Source organism: Gigantopelta aegis, chromosome 4 (genome assembly GCF_016097555.1).
Source record: "Gigantopelta aegis isolate Gae_Host chromosome 4, Gae_host_genome, whole genome shotgun sequence".
Taxonomy (NCBI): Eukaryota; Metazoa; Mollusca; class Gastropoda; order Neomphalida; family Peltospiridae; genus Gigantopelta; species Gigantopelta aegis.
In genome coordinates, this window is record NC_054702.1 from 61,405,064 (window position 1) to 61,425,863 (window position 20,800).

The following is a 20,800-nucleotide window of genomic DNA, read 5'->3' on the forward strand; positions in this document are numbered from 1 at the left end:
ATGGATGTTGATGGTTCAAGGGGCCATACTCCTTCACCAATCACCCCTGTTTCCCCAACCTACTCATGTCACGAATGTATAAGCAAAAGATAGGTAATCAACATGATGGATTTTCGTTAAGAATGACTTCATAATTTCTCAATGGACAGGAGTCGGTTTGTGGTCTTTTTGTTTGTTTTCCTTTCTTCTAAAAACCAAAGGAAATCTGATTTAATTGAGTGTGCATTGATACACTGTACGTGGGTGTGTACATATCAGTGAAGCTATGTTCCAGTGGATGAGTATGTTTGGGTTCCTAAGGTTGATGAACTGAACTGAAATGAGAGAGAGAGAGAGAGAGAGAGAGAGAGAGAGAGAGAGAGAGAGAGAGAGAGAGAGAGAGAGAGAGAGAGAGAGAGAGAGAGAGAGGGAGGAGAGAGGGGGAGAGGAAGGGGGGAGGAAGGGGGAGAGGGAAGGGTAGAAAGAGAGAGAGAGGGAGGGGAGAGAGGGAGGGGAGAGAGGGAGGGGGAGAGAGAGAGAGGGAGGGGGAGAGAGAGAGAGAGGGAGGGGAGAGAGGGAGAGGGAGGGTAGAGAGAGAGAGAGAGAGAGAGAGAGAGAGAGAGGGGGAGGGGAGAGAGGGAGAGGGAGGGTAGAGAGAGAGAGAGAGAGAGAGAGAGAGAAACCCTTGTTTTGATGTTTTTCAGATGTTCAGTTTCATTTCAACTTTGACCTTCTGCTATCGTAACCTTACGAATCGCAAGTGAATTACACTTAGTTTTGCTAAGTGGTCGCACTACGAATTCGCATATGGAGCAAATGTACATATGGTACAGGGTCCCACCCAGTGTAAGCTGTAACTTCTCAATCGGAAGGTGTAATGCCACGTACCTACACCACATTCCCTCTCGCTTACAAGTAATCATTAACCAAGATAACAGGTGTGTGCCCAGGAACCTTAATTTAACATAAGCACGAAAATAAATTTGCCTCAGGTCTTTTAAATATCGTCTTTCTAGGAAGTCATTAGAAATAATATATAAGTCATTTATTCTTCCAATATTTGATTATGCTTATATTATTTGTGATAACTGTTCCCTTCAGTTAGCACAAAACCTTGAAAATATTCAGTTAGATGCTCTTAGAACAATTTGTGGTTCTGTTATGGGAACTTCACGTGATCTTATTTATAAAGATACCGGTTTCACACCACTCTCAAAAAGGCGTAAACAACACAAATTATGAATGATGTTTAAACTTTCAAATAACTTGTTACCTACTTATTTAGCTCTTCATTTACCACTACCTGTCGGTGAAACAAATCCATATTCTTTACGTAATGCAGATCACTTGAATACTTACTTTTGTCGTACAACGCTCTTTGCAAATTCGTTTTTTTCCTTCGTCAGTTAAATTATGGAATAATACATCTTCTTACATCAAAAACTGTAAATCACTAACTAGGTTCAAACATGCAACTACTATAACTGAACCTATCCCATCATAATTTTATTTACTGGTACTTCACTGTCGACTTAGAATGGGTAACAGTAACCTAAATGGTCATAAATTTAAGCGTCATATCTTAGATAATCCACAATGTGTTTGTGGGCATCATGTGGAAGATGCTAAACATTTTTTGTGTTATTGCCCTCTGTTCAGGGTGCATCGAAATACCCATCTACAGAAATATCTACATGATAAAGGGACATTCCTGAGTTTGCTGCAATTTTTAAGATGTTATCGACTAACAGAGACATTTTTAACGATTGTAATTACATATTAAATATATTTTCCTGCATAAAATATTAGTGGCTGTATATTAAACAACTTTTCATTGCAAATAACGACAAACTATTAATGAATTGATGGATAATGTAATATGACATTATTGACTGGTATTCATGAGATACATTCACATGGAAACATGGCCAGTTATCATCAGTAATCGAGTTGCATTCGTAATCGAAAAGTTCAACCACCCCATATGAAGTGTCCACCATTGGCCCGTGAGCATGCGTGAAGACGACGGGGAAAGGATTGGCACAAACATCTAAAATAAGCCACAGGAATGTTCCTCCACATCCCACATGTGTTCAATTTGGTTCAAATCCGGTGAAACGGCGGGCCAGTTCATAACGGTGATACCGGCTTGTTGCAGGAATGCCTGGGTGATTCTTGCAGTATGTGGACGGGTATTGTCTTGTTGAAACAGAAGGGGACCTCCTGGTCTTCGGTGACGGCGCAAAAGTGGCTGGAGAACTGGTCTTAGAATAACGTCAACATAACGCTGGGCTGTAAGGGCATCGTGGACAATGATGAGATCACTCCTAAAATCACAGTTGATTGCCCCCCATACCATCAGACAACCGCCGCCAAACCGATCACGTTCCCTTACACATCCGTCACCGTACCCGTTCATGGAGTCTCCTGTACAAACGTGCTCTTCCATCGGCAAAGGCGACAAGGAATTGGGACTTATCTGAGAAAACAATGCTCTGGTAAAAGGCTGGTGGATGATTACCATTCTGGACAGCAAACTGTAGTCTCGCAGCACGATATCGCGGTGTCATGATGTTACCGCTGTACGGGCGTCTGCATCTGAGTCCAGCCGTTCTGAGTCGACGGATGACCGTCATCGGGTGGATAGGCCTTCCATGACGTCATATCGTGTTGCTTGCTGTCATCGTCGCAGTTCTGAACCGGTCACGGAGGTGGTGTCGTCGAATCTGCCGATCTTGGCGTGGGGTCGTAACGGGACGTTGACCAGGTTGAGGTCGATCACGGACACTCCCGGTCTGTTGATGACGTTCAACAAGTCGTCCAATAGTTGATGGATGGACTCTGAAGGTCCTAGCAACTTGGCTTTGCGAAGTCCCCCCTTGAACCATGCCCAACGCTCGCTCCCTTTGTTCTTCTCCGAGTCGTGGCATTCTTAATGTGATGACCGGCCTCGGTGGCGTCGTGGTAGGCCATCGGTCTATAGGCTGGTAGGTACTGGGTTCGGATCCCAGTCGAGGCATGGGATTTTTAATCCAGATACCGACTCCAAACCCTGAGTGAGTGCTCCGCAAGGCTCAATGGGTAGGTGTAAACCACTTGCACCGACCAGTGATCCATAACTGGTTCAACAAAGGCCATGGTTTGTGCTATCCTGCCTGTGGGAAGCGCAAATAAAAGATCCCTTGCTGCTAATCGGAAGAGTAGCCCATGTAGTGGCGACAGCGGGTTTCCTTTCAAAAATCTGTGTGGTCCTTAACCATATGTCTGACGCCATATAACCGTAAATAAAATGTGTTGAGTGCGTCGTTAAATAAAACATTTCTTTCTTTTCTTAATGTGACGAGGAATATGACACCGTTACGTGACTTTTATGTGTCCACATACTGGCATTTCACGTGCATTGCATGCAGAATGATTGAGCATGTAGTGAACGCACTTCACACCATTTTGTGTGTTTCTGCTATTGTATGTGTAACGAGAACAAAACCAGGATTAAAACCCAGACAAAAGTAGCAATCAATGGCTTCCTCTCATAAATTGTTATTTTAAGTCCAATAAATATATGTTTCATTAATCACAACAAAATACTGAAAAATATCTGTTTTGCGTTTTCATTGTATGTCAGTATATGTACTAGGTTAAATTTCATTTTATTTCCTAGAATATAATTATTTCGTACGTACGAAATTATTTGAAGACAAAATCCAGTTTGGGCTTCTTACAAATATTAAGACGACCAGAAACACATTGAATATACAGACACTGATATTCTAAACAAGAATATATATTTAATATGTAAGTTTAATCGTAGAAATATTTTATTAGTCGAAAACATCTTACAATACAGCAAACTCAGGAATGTCCCTTTAACTAGAACATTAATTTTTATCATTTGGCGATCTACACTTAACTAATCAGGAAAGTATAGACATTTTTAAAATCCGTTCATAACTTTACTGTAAGCACTAAACGTTCTGAAACTGAATAGCACTGTTACATTTCTCTACATGTCTTATTTCTATGTACGTACCTTTTCTTTCTGTAGCTCACTTTTATGTTAATCATCTACTATTATGTTTCATTATTGTTAGTTATTACTTGTACTATGTCTGTCATCTTGTTTGTAAAAAAATGTAGGGAAAGGTCCTAATATAGGCTTGTAGCCTGTCGACGAATACCACCAGTAAATGGAATAAAATATTGTTTAAACTAAAATAAATTTAAAGGAATGGAAATCATTGTGGCATTATAACATAGAGTTACCTACCTTGCCGCAGGAGGTGGCCGAGAAGACCACAGCAAATATCTAATCTTCCAGTAGCGTTTCTGTTCGCCGTCCTCCGTGGATGGAACTGCTCAATGAGCAGAGCAATCGCACAGACACCGAGGAACACTCCCAGCAAAGACAGGTGCACTTCCCACTTGAAAGGAGCGAGGTACGTCCACCATTTGTTTTTCTCTGGAGACTGTTTCATGTAGACAAATCTCACATAGTCTACAAAATAACCCGCCGTGAAGTCAACCACTTGCTCACTTTCAAACATTCGTTTCAGTGGTGCAACAACCACATCCACCTCCTGAAATCGAATACAAGAAATCAGGATAATGATCTGTTACAATCAGTTATAACTGATTGGTCTACTTTCGATTGCACAAACAGTTAGAATTATTATATGAGCATAAAAAGGATTTGAACTGGAACAACCATACATCTGTTGTCGTGTTCATCGAGTTATAGATCCTACAAAATGACTAAATAAATATTTAATAAATTTGTCTTTGTGTACGCATGAAATAATAATGAAAAATAACCCCCAACATATTTACATCAGTTCCTTCATCTAAGATGGATGAAAAATTACAGTTAACATTTCCCGACACAATCGATTGTGGATTTTTATAATCGATAATAAAAACTGGTAGAGCCAAACCAATAAATGTTCGATTATAATCGATCATGGGAACGTCACTAGTTTTAAGGGCTCAGTGGGGGAGTTTCACTGAAATCTCTGTTTGACCTACCCCCCCCCCCCCCCCTCCCCGCCGCCCCGACAATTAATCCACATTCTGGACAGAAAGACCTGGTACTGGAGGTGTGTGGCAAGGACATCCTATGCATACTAGTACATGCTATGTAATAGTGTACTGGTTTAGGTTTAGGCTTTGTAGGGGTCGGGATGGTTGTCCATAAGATGTATGCATACATGTTATGTACTAGTGTACTGGTATTATGCTTGTAGGAGGCGGGAAGGTTGTCCATAAGATGTATGCATACACGTTATGTACTAGTGTACTGGTATTATGCTTGTAGGGGGCGGGAAGGTTGTCCACAGGATGCATACATGGTTAGTCCACATGGTTATCCACAGGATGCATACATGTTATGTACTAGTGTACTGGTATTATGCTTGTAGGGGTCGGGATGGTTATCCACAGGATGTATGCATACATGTTATGTACTAGTGTACTGGTATTATGCTTGTAGGGGTCGGGATGGTTATCCACAGGATGTATGCATACATGTTATGTACTAGTGTACTGGTATTATGCTTGTAGGGGTCGGGATGGTTATCCACATGATCCACAGTGTACTGGTATTATGCTTGTAGGAGGCGGGAAGGTTGTCCATAAGATGTATGCATACACGTTATGTACTAGTGTACTGGTATTATGCTTGTAGGGGGCGGGAAGGTTGTCCACAGGATGCATACATGCTATGTACTAGTGTACTGGTATTATGCTTGTAGGGGTCGGGATGGTTATCCACAGGGTGTATGCATACATGTTATGTACTAGTGTACTGGTATTATGCTTGTAGGGGTCGGGATGGTTATCCACAGGATGTATGCATACATGTTATGTACTAGTGTACTGGTATTATGCGTGTAGGGGTCGGGATGCTTATCCACAGGGTGTATGCATACATGTTATGTACTAGTGTACTGGTATTATGCGTGTAGGGGTCGGGATGCTTATCCACAGGGTGTATGCATACATGCTATGTACTAGTGTACTGGTATTATGCTTGTAGGGGTCGGGATGGTTATCCACATGATGAATGCATACATGTTATGTACTAGTGTACAGGTATTATGTTTGTAGGAGTCGAGAAGGTTGTCCACAGGATGTATGCATACACGTTATGTACTAGTGTACTGGTATTATGCTTGTAGGGGTCGGGATGGTTATCCACAGGATGTATGCATACACGTTATGTACTAGTGTACTGGTGTTATGCTTGTAGGGGTCGGGTGGTTATCCACAGGATGTATGCATACACGTTATGTACTAGTGTACTGGTATTATGCTTGTAGGGGTCGGGATGGTTATCCACAGGATGTATGCATACACGTTATGTACTAGTTTACTGGTATTATGCTTGTAGGGGTCGGGTGGTTATCCACAGGATGTATGCATACACGTTATGTACTAGTGTACTGGTATTATGCTTGTAGGGGTCGGGATGGTTATCCACAGGATGTATGCATACACGTTATGTACTAGTGTACTGGTATTATGCTTGTAGGGGTTGGGATGGTTATCCACAGGATGTATGCATAGATGTTATGTACTAGTGTACTGGTATTATGCTTTTAGGGGACGGGATCAAGCTTTCTCGGTAGAATGCTTGCCTGAAGTACTTGCCTCAAAGGATCAAACCACCTTAGTGGATCCATTCTCTGTTGTGTTTTTTTTAATTTTTTTTATCCCAACCAGTACCTCACCACTGGCATATTAAAAACCGTGGTATGTACTGTCCTATTTGTGGGAAAGAGGATTATTACAAATGTTAATAGAAAAATGTAGCGGGTTTCCTCTAAAGGCCTCGTTTCAAATAGTATCAAATGTTTGACATTAATAAATCAATGTGCTCTAGTGGTATCGGCAGGTAAAGGCGTTCCAGTAGTTGTGAATAAATCACAAAGCTAGTAAATCAGTCGGGGCAAATTGAGCTTACCTTTTTAGCCAACATCCCTACCAGTCCTGTCCAACTTCCGTTCTTCAACACTCGTCCCCATTCTCCGTCCGCTGGCTGAATGATGTTATATCTGTGTGGTTGTAAAATGAAATCAAGTATGTGCTGTTCGTTATAAATATATGTTTTGTATTTTTGAAGTGCTTGCTAGTGGTGTGTTTATAATAATCGTTAAATGATAGAAAAAAAACAACTTGATAATTGTAAGCATTTAAAAACAAAATCTGCTCTGCTAAACAATTGAAATTCTGTCCATTATCTTCAATAATGTCCAGATGCACCACATGAGCGCTAGCCTTCAGCCTATGCTCGTTTTACCATAAAACATTCGTATAATCTTTCCCACAGAGAATGTTGTTTTTCATGCTATAGAATTTACTACAAGTTATTTATTTCTGAGCCGATTGTTTTCTAAATTGCGCAAAAACATTTTTTTTTAAAAGTATTTCCGGAACACTTTTATTTCTTACGTCAAACCAAACTGAAGTTATTTACTGAAGTTATATGTTGTATGTTTGTCGAATTTGACTAATTTATACATAGATATCATATTAACACATTGGTTCACACATTTTATATGAGACTCGAATTTATGGTACACAGTTCCCAGACCACCATAAAACCATTCGTCCATTGAGGCATTCTTGAAAAACCAAACCTAACGTGCGTGTATGCGTGTATGTATACATGTGTGCATGTATGTGGTTCTGCGTACATATTTATTTATACATTTGTGTACTTATTTATTTATTTATGTATTATTTATTTACTTATTCACATACCGGGTATTTATTTTTTTTAAAATACTCACGTAAAATTCAAATACTTGGACAATATTTCCAAGACATCAATTGAATACCCGGCGTAAAACCATTCGTCCACTCTTAGATGTATGTATTAGACGACGGCTTTAACTGAAAGGCGAATATATGTCAGATCAAATTAAGAAAACCGAAACAGATTCTTGAAAAAAAAAAGAGCCTGCCTACGGAAATATTTAGTCCCTAACGTGCAACAACCGTCGGCAATAATTAGTATCCATCGGCATAAATGTGTGAAATCATGTTATGTAACTGTTCGGTGCGTACATAAGTTCGATTTGATACCCATTTTCTGGACTTATTTGATTTATTTATGTATTATTTATTGTCACTTATTCACATTGCCAGATATTTCAATAAGTGTCATCAGAACACTCACGTAAAAGTGTCAATATACTTGGACAAGGCATTTCCAGATACATCAATTGAATACCCGGCGTACGTTCACTAAGTGTCCACTCTGGTTGTCAGTATGTACCAGACGAGACAGGCTGCCACTGAAAAGGCGAATATATGTCAGATCAATATTACCAGAAAAGGAAACAGATATTTCAATAAGTGTCAAACAAGGAGCCTGCCTACGGAAATAAGTGTCACCAGGACAAGGCAACTTTAAGTGTCAATAAGTGTCACCAGAACAAGACACCCTGTCAGATAAGTGTCAGTAAGTGTCACCAGGACAAGGCAGGTTGTCAGATAAGTGTCAATATGTGTCACCAGGACAAGGCAGGTTGTCAAATAAGTGTCACCAGAACAAGCCAGGCTGTCAGATAAGTGTCAATAAGTATCACCAGAACAAAACAGGCTGTCAGATAAGTGCCAATAAGTGTCACCAGTCGTCAAATTGTCAGATAAGTGTCAATATGATAACCAGGACAAGGCATATTGTGGATAAGTGTCATTTGACTCGAGACAGGCTGTCAGATAAGTGTCAGTAAGTGTCACCAAGACAAGGCAGGCTGTCAGATAAGTGTCAATATGTGTCACCAGGACAAGACAGGTTGTCAGATAAGTGTCACCAGAACAAGACAGGCTGTCAGATAAGTGTCAATAAGTGTCACCAGAACAAGACAGGCTGTCAGATAAGTGTCAATAAGTGTCACCAGGACAAGGCAAATTGTCAGATAAGTGTCAATAAGTGTCACCAGGACAAGGCATATTGTCAGATAAGTGTCACCAGAACAAGACAGGCTGTCAGATAAGTGTCAGTAAGTGTCACCAGGACAAGGAAGGTTGTCAGATAAGTGTCAATATGTGTCACCAGGACAAGGCAGGTTGTCAGATAAGTGTCACCAGAACAAGACAGGCTGTCAGATAAGTGTCAATAAGTGTCACCAGAACAAGACAGGCTGTCAGATAAGTGTCAATAAGTGTCACCAGGACAAGGCAAATTGTCAGATAAGTGTCAATATGTGTCACCAGGACAAGGCATATTGTCAGATAAGTGTCACCAGAACAAGACAGGCTGTCAGATAAGTGTCAGTAAGTGTCACCAGGACAAGGAAGGTTGTCAGATAAGTGTCAATATGTGTCACCAGGACAAGGCAGGTTGTCAGATAAGTGTCAATAAGTGTCATCAACACAAGACAGATGAATATGTAATACCCTGATACGACGATAGATGACTTTGCCGATTCTGCATAAAGAGGTGTCGCTATCAACTATCAACAGCTCGTACCTGATCAGACTGGGGAACCTTAAGCCCCCCCCCCTCCCCCAACACACACACATGGATACAAGGTAGGGCTCAAAGACGAAGAACCGAGGTAAACACATGACGAGCACAACGCTGAGCAAATGAAGCTGCAACTGATGATCACAACGTCATCAGCTACGACCAATCAAAACCAGAAATCAGACCAAGAAGTGAGCTCCGTCGTCTTGTTGATAAGCTGCTGGATAATCAAGGTAACGACAGTGGTTCAAATCCGTCAAAGCTGGCTCACACATTCATTCACCTTTCTCATCTATCACCCTCTGCCTATCATTCTCATTATCTTAATATACTCTTCAAAAAAAGAAACGCAAAAGGGTACAAATGGGTTATAACTCCGATTTTATGTTTCCTACCGGTTCATGCTTTGTGAATATAAGGTCATTGCATGTCCCAAACACATTCCCACGGTTACATTCGATAAAACGCAGCTACTGTACAATAATGTTCCAAAATGTGAATATTCGCAAAAACGCAGCCACGTGCAAACCATGTCACCACTGCACGTGCGTTGTCTGCACGTGCAACATGAACACCGACAGTATAAAAGTGCAGGGTGTTCGCTTGCCTGGCCTCTGTATCTGGCCGACAGTTGACAATCCAGGACATGCCACGTCTCAGTGAACCGCAGAGAAACAATGCCATCGGCCGACTAGACGCAGGCGAATCCAGAACGGCCGTTGCCAGGGCATTCCATGTGTCCCCAAGCACCATCTCCAGACTGTGGGACCGTTACCAGCAACATGGATCAACACGTGACCTCCCTAGATCCGGTCGACCACGGGTCACTACCCCCGGGCAGGACCGCTACATCCGGGTACGCCACCTTCGGGAACGATTGACTACTGCCACCGCCACAGCCGCAGCAATACCAGGTTTGCGCAGGATATCCGACCAGACCGTACGGAACCGCCTACGTGAGGTAGGAATTCGTGCCAGACGTCCAGTTCGAGGTGTCATCTTAACACCACAACACCGTCGACTCCGACTGCAGTGGTGCCAGATTCATCGACAATGGCCTCAACTGCGATGGAGACAGGTGTGGTTCAGTGACGAGTCCCGATTTCTGCTCCGACGTCATGATGGAAGATGTCGCGTGTATAGGCGTCGTGGTGAACGTTATGCGGCAAACTGCGTGCAGGAAGTGGACAGATTCGGCGGGGGTAGTGTCATGGTGTGGGCAGCCATCTCACACACTGGCAGAACTGACCTGGTCCACGTGCAGGGCAACCTGAATGCACAGGGCTACATTGACCAGATCCTCCGGCCACACATCGTTCCAGTTATGGCCAACGCCAACGCAGTGTTCCAACATGACAACGCCAGGCCTCACACAGCACGTCTCACAACGGCTTTCCTACAGAACAACAACATTAATGTCCTTCCTTGGCCATCGATATCACCGGATTTGAACCCAATTGAGCATCTATGGGACGAGTTGGACCGACGCCTCCGACAGCGACAACCACAGCCCCAGACCCTGCCCGAGCTGGCAGCAGCCTTGCAGGCCGAGTGGGCCACCATCCCCCGGGACGTCATCCGTACTCTGGTTGCTTCAATGGGCAGGCGGTGCCAGGCAGTTGTCAACACACGCGGAGGCCACACCCGGTATTGACTCCAGATGACCTTGACCTTGGTGGTGTGTCCTATCACTTACTCACAATGGACTAGAGTGAATTGTGAACAATCCTGCAACATTTGGTAATTATCGGACTCACCATTCAATAATTAAATCAATTCTCCAAATGTTACGACAATGTGGTTTTGCGTTTCTTCTTTTGAAGAGTATATATATATATATATATATATATATATATATATATAAAACCTTTCCAATTTCTCCCATGATTTCAGTCTGTTTTGACCCTTTCTGTCAGTTTCCTCCGACTCTGTCTTCTGAGCTGTCCACACCATTGCCTACCTCTCTGAACTTCCTCCACGGGTGCAGTCTCTGTATTTCCCTGCACCCACATGGCATCCTCGTCCTCTGCCGTAATAAAGCTGGTCTGACCCACGGCACTAGATAACGACCGCCGGTAGTAGGGGTGTACAGTAGGTGGTTACAAGTGCCTCTTAACAATGCCAGAAGTAATTATTGAATACATCCCGAAATGGTTAGACTAAGCCCATAGCTAAAAGCTGATGAGGAATTACATGCGTGTGGCACAGACAGCCACAAGAGAAAACATGATAGCGAACGAAGCTGAAAGATAGGAGTTGCCAGATCGGGAAGAAATGAAATGGAATTCAAAGGAGAGAAAGGAAAGGGGGCAGTGGGATAAAGAAAAAAAAGAAGAAAAAAAAAAAGAAAAAGAAAGAAAAAAAAAAGGAAAAAAAAAAAAAAAATCAGACCACGAGAGAATACAACCACAAGCATTGATCTTGGGGTGTGCCTGTTGCCTGTTCCTACACATGTACATATATGGATATCGCTAAAGATCGTGAAAACTGAAAATTGTTTCACTCGGGACACATATTTCATAACTGGCAACTCGTTTAGTATCTTGCATTTATATATATGGAATATTTCGTACACGTCTGGCACATATGTGATTTTGGGTATGTTTCTGACTTCGTTGTTTTGGTTATATAAAACCTGTGTTCTAACTGAACAGATGAATCAAACAGGACTTTTTCTAAAATTTGGGGCCACATATTTCCGACATCCAACTATGTTGTAAAAGTTTATTTGTTTTGTTTAACGACACCACTAAAGCACATTGGATGTCAAACATATGATAATTTGACTTTTAGTCTTAGAGAGGAAACCCGTTATATATTTTTTTCATTAGTAGCACCATCCCACAGACAGGACAGCCTGTGATATACCATTCGAGGTGCACTGGCTGGAACTAAGTTGTAAAATCTTAACATTAAATCGGATAATTGTTTCTTAAAAACATATTTTGCAACAATTAAACACTTGCAATTAGAATAATGACAACACTGCCGTGTTTTTCAGTGGGCCTACATATATTGGTGGTTTTACTATTGCTTTCTGTTTTCCATTTTCGACAGTAAACTCACTAATATACGTTGACAAATCGGAAAACACAGTAAGGTTGTCCCCTTAGATAGTACCAGCTGTGTTGCCACGAGCAAATGTTGCTGATTAAATCCAAAACGTGTATTTGGAAACACGTCTGCTGTCATCGAAATACTGGCATGTTCGGAGATATGGCCGACTTTAGAGAACAGTCGTCCATCAGACTTCCATAGGAGAGTCAGAACATCATATTCAACTTGTAGTTCCTGTGTGGAAATACAAAATTAAATTTAATATTCTAAAGCATTGTAAAGACCTATAATATAAAAACTCGTATCGTTTTGCTTGACCAATTTAAGCACCGGGGTAGGGACCTTGATCTACTTAAATTGACCATGACCTCAAATGACCAGACCTATCGACCTTGCATCGACCCAGATAGGTTGACGCCGTTAGTAAAAAGAAAGCTCGATGTAAACAAGACTGATTGAGGAGGACATTGTGTTGAGAATAATAGTAGAAGAAGATGAAATACTGTATTTAACGACGCACTGAACATACAATTATTGATGGTTATATATCATCGGTCATATAGTTAATAACAACACTACTAATAACAACACTACGTTTTTCTAATATATATATATATATATATATATATATATATATATATATATATGTGTGTGTGTGTGTGTGTGTCTGTGTGTGTATGTATGTATGTATGTATGTATGTATATATGTATATATGTATATATATATATATATATATATATATATATATATATATATATATATATATATATATATATATATATATATATATAAATATATTACTCCAAACAATCCATGTCACAATAACTTTTGCCTTTGAGTAATAAATTTGTGAATGGATTTATGGATGTAAACCAGAGAAAATGTGCCTGAAACAGCTCAAGGAAATGCAATCAGACAGTGGTTACAGCGATTACATGCTTTGTGCAAGAAACATGAAATATTCGGGAGAAATGCTGTCCAGTGTTCAGCATAAAAGGCCAGACATTCAGTCGCAAATCATTGCCACTCTGTGCAGACTTCAGAAGTCCAGAAGTGAGAAAAACGCAATTTCGTCATGCCTCGCCTTAGTGAAAATGACAGGACTTCGCAGCGTGACGTCGCACGTCAATTCAACGTCCACAGAAACACCACATGACACTTATGGCAACGATATCAACAAAACAATCAGGTCAGGGACCGTCCCCGTAGCGGCCGACCACCCGTTACAACCCCTCGCCAAGACACATGGATCCGAACTACGCCTCTGCGAAACAGGTTCCAGCCAGCAACCCACACAGCCCGTACCATCCCTTTCTCCAGCGTTTAGTAGCCTCAGTGAGACGACGGTGCCAGGCCTGTATCAATGCTCAAGGTGGACACACTCGCTACTGACTGTGTGAACTTTGCTCTGGTCCCCCTCTAGTGATGTGGCTCATTTGCATATGGCAGGTGAGCCCTTTTTATGGACTATTGCTTGTTTCCATACCTTCGGATATTTCTCTTTCCATGTTATAACGTTTCATACATGGCAGTAAAAACATCATCAATTATCTTTGTCTTTTGTGAGTCACAATAACAAAATTGCCATATATATATATATATATATATATATATATATATATATATATATATATATATATATATATATATATATATATATATATATACGATCTCACATACAGGATAGTACAAATCACAGTCTTTGTTATACCAGTTCTGGAACTCTGGTTGGATCGAGAAGTAGGCGAATGGGACACCGACAGTGAGCGATTCCAGATCAATCACGTTTCAGGCGAATACTTTATCAGTTGTATTATAATTTATATCATAACGTACCTATTTAAACCCATTAAAATAATTTGAGTAAGGATAAATTTTATTTTGATAGCTGGTACTCTAAAAAATTCACGTTACAATGCAAACAAAAGTAAACCTCATATAGTACCTTTTGTATCCTACATTGTTGCTTGACTGGAACCACTGCAGCTACATTGTCAATCTTTAGATCTGTTAGGTGCTGTATGTTTTCACTTTTAGTGAATATCAACCACTTAGAATAATGACGCATTCCATATATCCTGTCATTTATATCTGAAATCTAAAAGTAAGACAATAAAATAAAAGTTTTGCCCCAGGTGCTAGATGCTGTCTATTATTAGCTATTGTGATAACAAGGGGTTATCCAGGGTTAAATGCAGCGTAAGACGAAACCATTTGAAACGATTTAAAAATAAATAAATAAAGGATAATAAACAAATTACCAGGTATGATCAAATATATGTCCTGAATGAAATAACTGACAACTTTAGCAAGTGACAACTGAAAAGTTATTTCACGAGGAATATAAATTTAATAATACCTGTTATTAGATAACATTTAGTGAAATATCTTTAAATATCAGTGAAATAAAAGTATTATCTTCACTGTAAGAAAGCCGGAACTATTTTGCTGCTGGCATTTTAAAAAATAAAGGTAAATTTCAAAAAGTAAATAATAAATAGAAAATTTCATGTGGTTTTTTTTTAGTCAAATATGATTTATATCTCATCTTGTGAAATTTGCAATCATATCACACAAGTCGCGCAAGCGCGACTCGTGAGATATGATTGCAAAAACATGAAATATCCTCTATGTACTGAGTTTGTTATTCTATTTCTCACTTCAGCCTTTGTTTTCTTTAAGAACCTATTTTCACTATAACTACATTTATATAGAAATTATGTTAACATCGTTACACACTATTCTGAGTATAGCTATGACTTTGTATTTTATTCACGATCGGTAGGTCATTTTTAAAAACCAATGTTCGATTTATTCTATCAAAAATGCGTAATGAATTGTATTAAAATAGCATTTTATTACAAATTTAACAATACAAACTGAGAGACGTAAATGAAAACGTCATTGAGTATGTTTGCCAATTCGTGACAACGTCACATTTAGTACCAGTAATGACATTGGCTTGTAAGCGTCAAATCGTCCAATAATATTGTATGTTACACCAATGCATAATTATTTCTCAATAAGATATTATGATTTTTATTTTCCCTGTTATGAGTGCCTGCTGGGGTAATAACACAGGGTATTGTGTGCAATATAGGGTGAGGTATGTTATTGATTTGTTTTACACAGGGTGTCCTGGTGAGATGCCCAGGTATACGAAGAATACTTGTATTGGTTGTTGAATTGTGCCGGTGATGAAAGAGTATGACAGTGTCAAGTACCCGACTAGATGTTTACATTACAAACTAAACTGGATCTTTTTGTTAGTATCATATTTAGAGCGAAACTAGATAAATAATCAACACGGCCATACTTTTTTTTTTATCAGGTATTATAAAACAATGTCGGCAGAATATTGATTGATATAATTTGAAAAACTCCCCAACGAGACCACATGTACAAAGTTTCATGCTTGTATCGCCATTTGAAAGGTCATTTATGCTGTCTGCTCTATCAATAGTCCTTTTAGTAGGTGCCCATGTTTTGGAGAGGTTGCCATACACTGATCCCCAATATTTGCTACTTCCACCGTCAGAGGCCTTTTTGACATATTAGACATTAGGCTCAGCATGCTTCTAAACATATATGCCAATTACGAACATTTATAGGACAGTATGGAGGCTATTTTGCAAAATGACCGCCATATTGAAAATTCAAGTGGTTCATTGACGAACTCCCCAGTGAGATCATCTGTGTCAAGTTTCATGTTTCTTTGACCCCCATATTTGCCACACCCACTACCAGAAGCCTGTTTACCAAAACGTTTTTGTTAAAATCTGATTAGGAATACAAAAAAAGCAGGTCTACGTAATGTCCTCTCCGGTTGGCACGTAGCTCATTATGAAGCCGGTCTATATGGTCTCTACAGTACAGCTGTCTCATAATTATTATTCATTGACCGGTGAATTAAATATAGCCACACAGTGGAAGTTCATTGCATTGTCACGTTACTGCTTACCTCTTGGATCCTTGGTCTCGGTCATGTGTTATCCAGAATTTTGTGCATCAAAGAAGTTGTCATCCTGTAGGTTGTAGTGGATGCCTTTCACGAACCGAATAATGAGGCATGGTATTACGGATAGTGATGGTTGCCACTCGGTGTAACACTATATGATATTGTTAGGTGTTGACGCAATGAGTCCTTTCTAAAGTATATATGTGATACATAAACAGAGTCTTCTCATGACCATGAAAACAATATTAGATGGCATGTTAACCTGGCGGCGGTGGTATTTCTGAGTAGGGAGGCTGTCTGCGCATGACATCCTTCCTCGAAAACATTTTCTTTTTCACTTTCGTGATACGATGTTAACCCCATAACCACTACTATTTATACTGGCTGGAGATTTGTTTGTGGTATTAAACCGTTAAACGTCTTAGGATAGCCCATCCACTTGACAAACACTTCTTTTTGTTCTCTTCTCTTTCTTCTCGTGAGCACGTTCTCCACTTTCCAAGTGTTGAACTTATAACGCAATGTTCTCTAAAGTGAATAAGCGTCTTGTGTTTGTTTGTTTTGTTTAACGACACCAGTATAACACATTGATTTATTAATCATTGGCTATTGAATGTCAAACATATAGTCATTTTAACACAGTCATAGAGCGGAAATCCTCTACATTTTTCCATTAGTAGCAAGGAATTTTATATGCACCATCCCACATGCAGGATAGCACATACCACGGCCTTTGATACACCAGTCGCGGTGAACTGGCTGGAACGAGAAATAGCCCAATGGGCCCACCGACAGGGATCGATCCTAGTAAGCGTCTTGTGAAACAAGTCACTGCCTGATAGGGTGTAAGCTAATGTTAAAGTTTCCTTCCTTTTTCACGATGAGATACAGTTTATTTATTCCCAAGAAGGAAGCTGGATGTTTTGGATTAAAATAAATGTCCAAATTGTTTTTTTTTTTTATTTTTTTTTACAGCCGACATGATTTGATAATAAATGGTGAAAAATTATGACAGTGTTGATTATTTATCTAGTTTGGTAGTAACAATATAAATATGACACTAACAAAAAGGTTCAGTTTAGTAATGATATCAATACTAGCAGACGACACAGATAAAAAAAGGTACAGTTTAGTTAGCAATGCAAACATCAAGTTGTGTACCATTCACCCCCAATTCAGTGATCAATACATGCGTTCGCCGTATACTGGGGTCACCCATCTCACCAGGATACCCCGTATAAACCAAATCGATAACACACCTCGCACTGCATTGCGTATAATACCCTGTATTAATTTTTTATTTCTTAAAAAACGTCACGCAGTGTTTGCACAACTACGAACAATTGGTTTCTTCTTACACTGTATTTAACCCTGGATAACCCTTTGTGTCACAATAGCTAAAATAGACGGCACCTGGGGCAGAACTCTCATTATACTATCATCGTACATGTACAGGTACAGAAAACATTTGTTGTATTATTTATGCCTCTCAGTATGTGTTTATCTTCATTAGGAAGGAAGGAAGGAAGGAAATGTTTTATTTAACGACGCACTCAACCCATTTTGTTTACGGTTATATAGAGTCAGACATATGGTTAAGGACCACACAGATATTGAGAGAGGAAACCCGCTGTCGTCACTTCATGGGCTACTCTTTGATTTGCAACAAAGGATATTTTATATGCACAGACAGGATAGTACATACCGCGGCCTTTGTTACACCAGTTGTGGAGCACTGGCTGGAACGATAAATAGCCCAATGGGTTCACCGAAGGGGATCGATCCTAGACCAACCGCGCATCAAGCAAACACTTTGGCACTGGGCTACGTCCCGCCCCGATCTTCTTCAGGATGCATACCACCAAACCAAATCACAATACATAGACGACAATAGTAAAGTATGGTGTCTAAAACGGCTACATACATCCTATATATGAATCAAATAAACCATGTATATAAATAGTACTTTTCAGGATATTCAATAAAATATTACTGGCCCCCTTATCAAACCGCCAATATGATTTTTATCACAGCCCAAACTTGTAGACCACATATTATTATATGCTTGTCATGTAGTTGCAGTACTATGGGAAAGATATTGAACAACTGACGCTAGGTACAGGTGAACATTTTCAGTAAATAAAATGTATTGAGTGCGTCGTTAAATAAACCCTTTCTTTCTTCTTTCCTTAGCTACGAACACTTTGTTATATATTATTCACTATGTTGAGTAAAACAGGTGTAGCTTTTGTAACAAGCATCCAGAAACCATACCACATCTATTTTTCGAATAGAATAGAATAGCTGTTAAACGACACCCCAGAACGAAAAATACATCAGCTATTGGTGTGAAACCTATTTTTTGAATGCAATAAGGTTCACAACTTATGGGTTGCAGTACAAAATTGGATACTGACTCAGACTGGTATTATAATTAATTTCAATAAAAAATAATGTCATCTCTATGTTGAAGGGACCGGACCATCATGCTCGAGATATCGGTAGCTCGAGATAAACATTATCTCAAACATAAATTTATGTTTGCAAACTTAACAACACTAAACAGTATAGTCGTTTTTGTATTTTAAAATAACCTTTTTTATGTGTGTGAATTTCTTCATGCTGACATAGTTACTAAGTATACCAAAATGTGCCAACATACAAGAGAACAATAGTACAAACCAATGACTTCTGGACGTGGGCTTTGATTGCTTTGCAACTGTGGCTTTAAAAAAGAAGTAAACTTTGTTTTATTTAACGACGCCACTAGAGCACATTGATTTTTTTATCTTATCATCGGCTATTGGACGTCAACATATGGTCATTCTGACACTGTTTTTTTTAGAGGAAACCCTCTGTCGCCACATAGGCTACTCTTTTACGACAGGCAGCAAGGGATCTTTTATTTGCGCTTCCCACAGACAGGATAGCACAAACCATGGCCGTTGTTGAACAAGTTATGGATCACTGGTCGGTGAAGTGGTTTACACTTACCCATTGAGCTTTACGGAGCACTCACTCAAGGTTTGGAGTCGGTATCTGCATTAAAAATCCCATGCGTCGACTGGGATCGGAACCCAGTACCTACCAGCCTGTAGACCGATGGCCTAACCACGACGCCACCGAGGCCGGTTCTGTGGCTTTAAAGTCCTCTGTCATAACGTAACTTGTGACCTCGGCTAAACCTGCTGGTAGGTAAGTTTTTCTTGTTTCGATCCAGTTTCTCACAGCATCTAGAGCATATAAAGTGTCCGCCGTAGTAAGTCGTTTCGGTTGGGCAGTGGTGTGATTATTATCAGTAGCATCATTGTCGTCGTCGTCATCGTAAGGTGTTACGGTTCTTGCACAGATTATTGTGTTCTAATAATCGGAAACAGTTCTTGATTGTTTTGGGCGTTACCTTTCCCCATGCCTGATTGATCACGTGTAAAGCATCGAGCAGCATTTTTAATAAAGGTAAATAGCGTGTTTGATAGAATAGAGAATTGGTTCGCTATTTCTGACCTTGATTTTATATTCTACTCAACGGCACTAATTGCTTCGAATTTTGTTGTTTTGCATATATTATTGTTTAATAATGCAAAACTTTGCACTGGTTTAATAATGCTAAACTTTGCACTGGTTTTATAAATGTGGAACATTTTCTGTTATGTGTATCAATTCAATTATAAATAAGTGGCGGAATTTAGGGAAGAGGGAAGAATGAAATGACATATAAAATTAATACTCGAAAAATAAGTAAAAAAGGAGTCATTTTACATGTAATTTTTTTATATACTTCGAGAAAAACAACAACAGGAAAGTGCACCTAGGAACACCAAAATATGCTCGTGATAAGCCTTGTAATCGAGATTAGCATGCTCGAGATAAGTTTTTAATTTCGTAACATTGCATAGGAAAATTGCCGGGACCGGCACTGGACCTCGAGATATGTTGGGTACTCGAGTTTACAGAGGTCGAGATAACAAAGTTTGACTGTATGTGTTATACTATTATTATTATTGCTATGTTTGTGATTTTGGACAATAAAATTAAAAAAACAAAACCACAAAAACAGTAAAAAAAACAACCTACATAACAACAACAATCATGTTAATGCATTGTTAAGAATAAATAAATGTTTAACGACACCCCAGCACAAAAATACACATCGGCTATTGGGTGTCACAAAGAGGTAAGTATATGAAAATATTATTTATATAATTATGTAAAAGCACAATGTAAGGAGATGTGGCGGGGGGAGGGGGGGGGGGATATAATACAATACATAAACCAAGGTAAAGGCATCGTTAAGAATGCACGATTAAGATCTCAGCGCCTCTAGCCCTAATAT

At 39.8% G+C, this 20,800-nt stretch overlaps 1 protein-coding gene across 1 annotated transcript in view; it reads right to left on the reverse strand.

The window, feature by feature from the left end:
- The window catches only part of LOC121370278 (glutamate receptor ionotropic, kainate 4-like), an 11,398-nt gene extending 6,797 nt beyond the window's left edge, over nucleotides 1–4,601 (reverse strand). Inside the window, exon 1 of the mRNA XM_041495412.1 lies at nucleotides 4,247–4,601. Within this exon, the coding sequence (XP_041351346.1) occupies nucleotides 4,247–4,523 (277 nt within the window). The 5' untranslated portion in view covers nucleotides 4,524–4,601. The remainder of the gene's footprint in view (nucleotides 1–4,246) is intronic.
- Nucleotides 4,602–20,800: the final 16,199 nt, after the last annotated feature.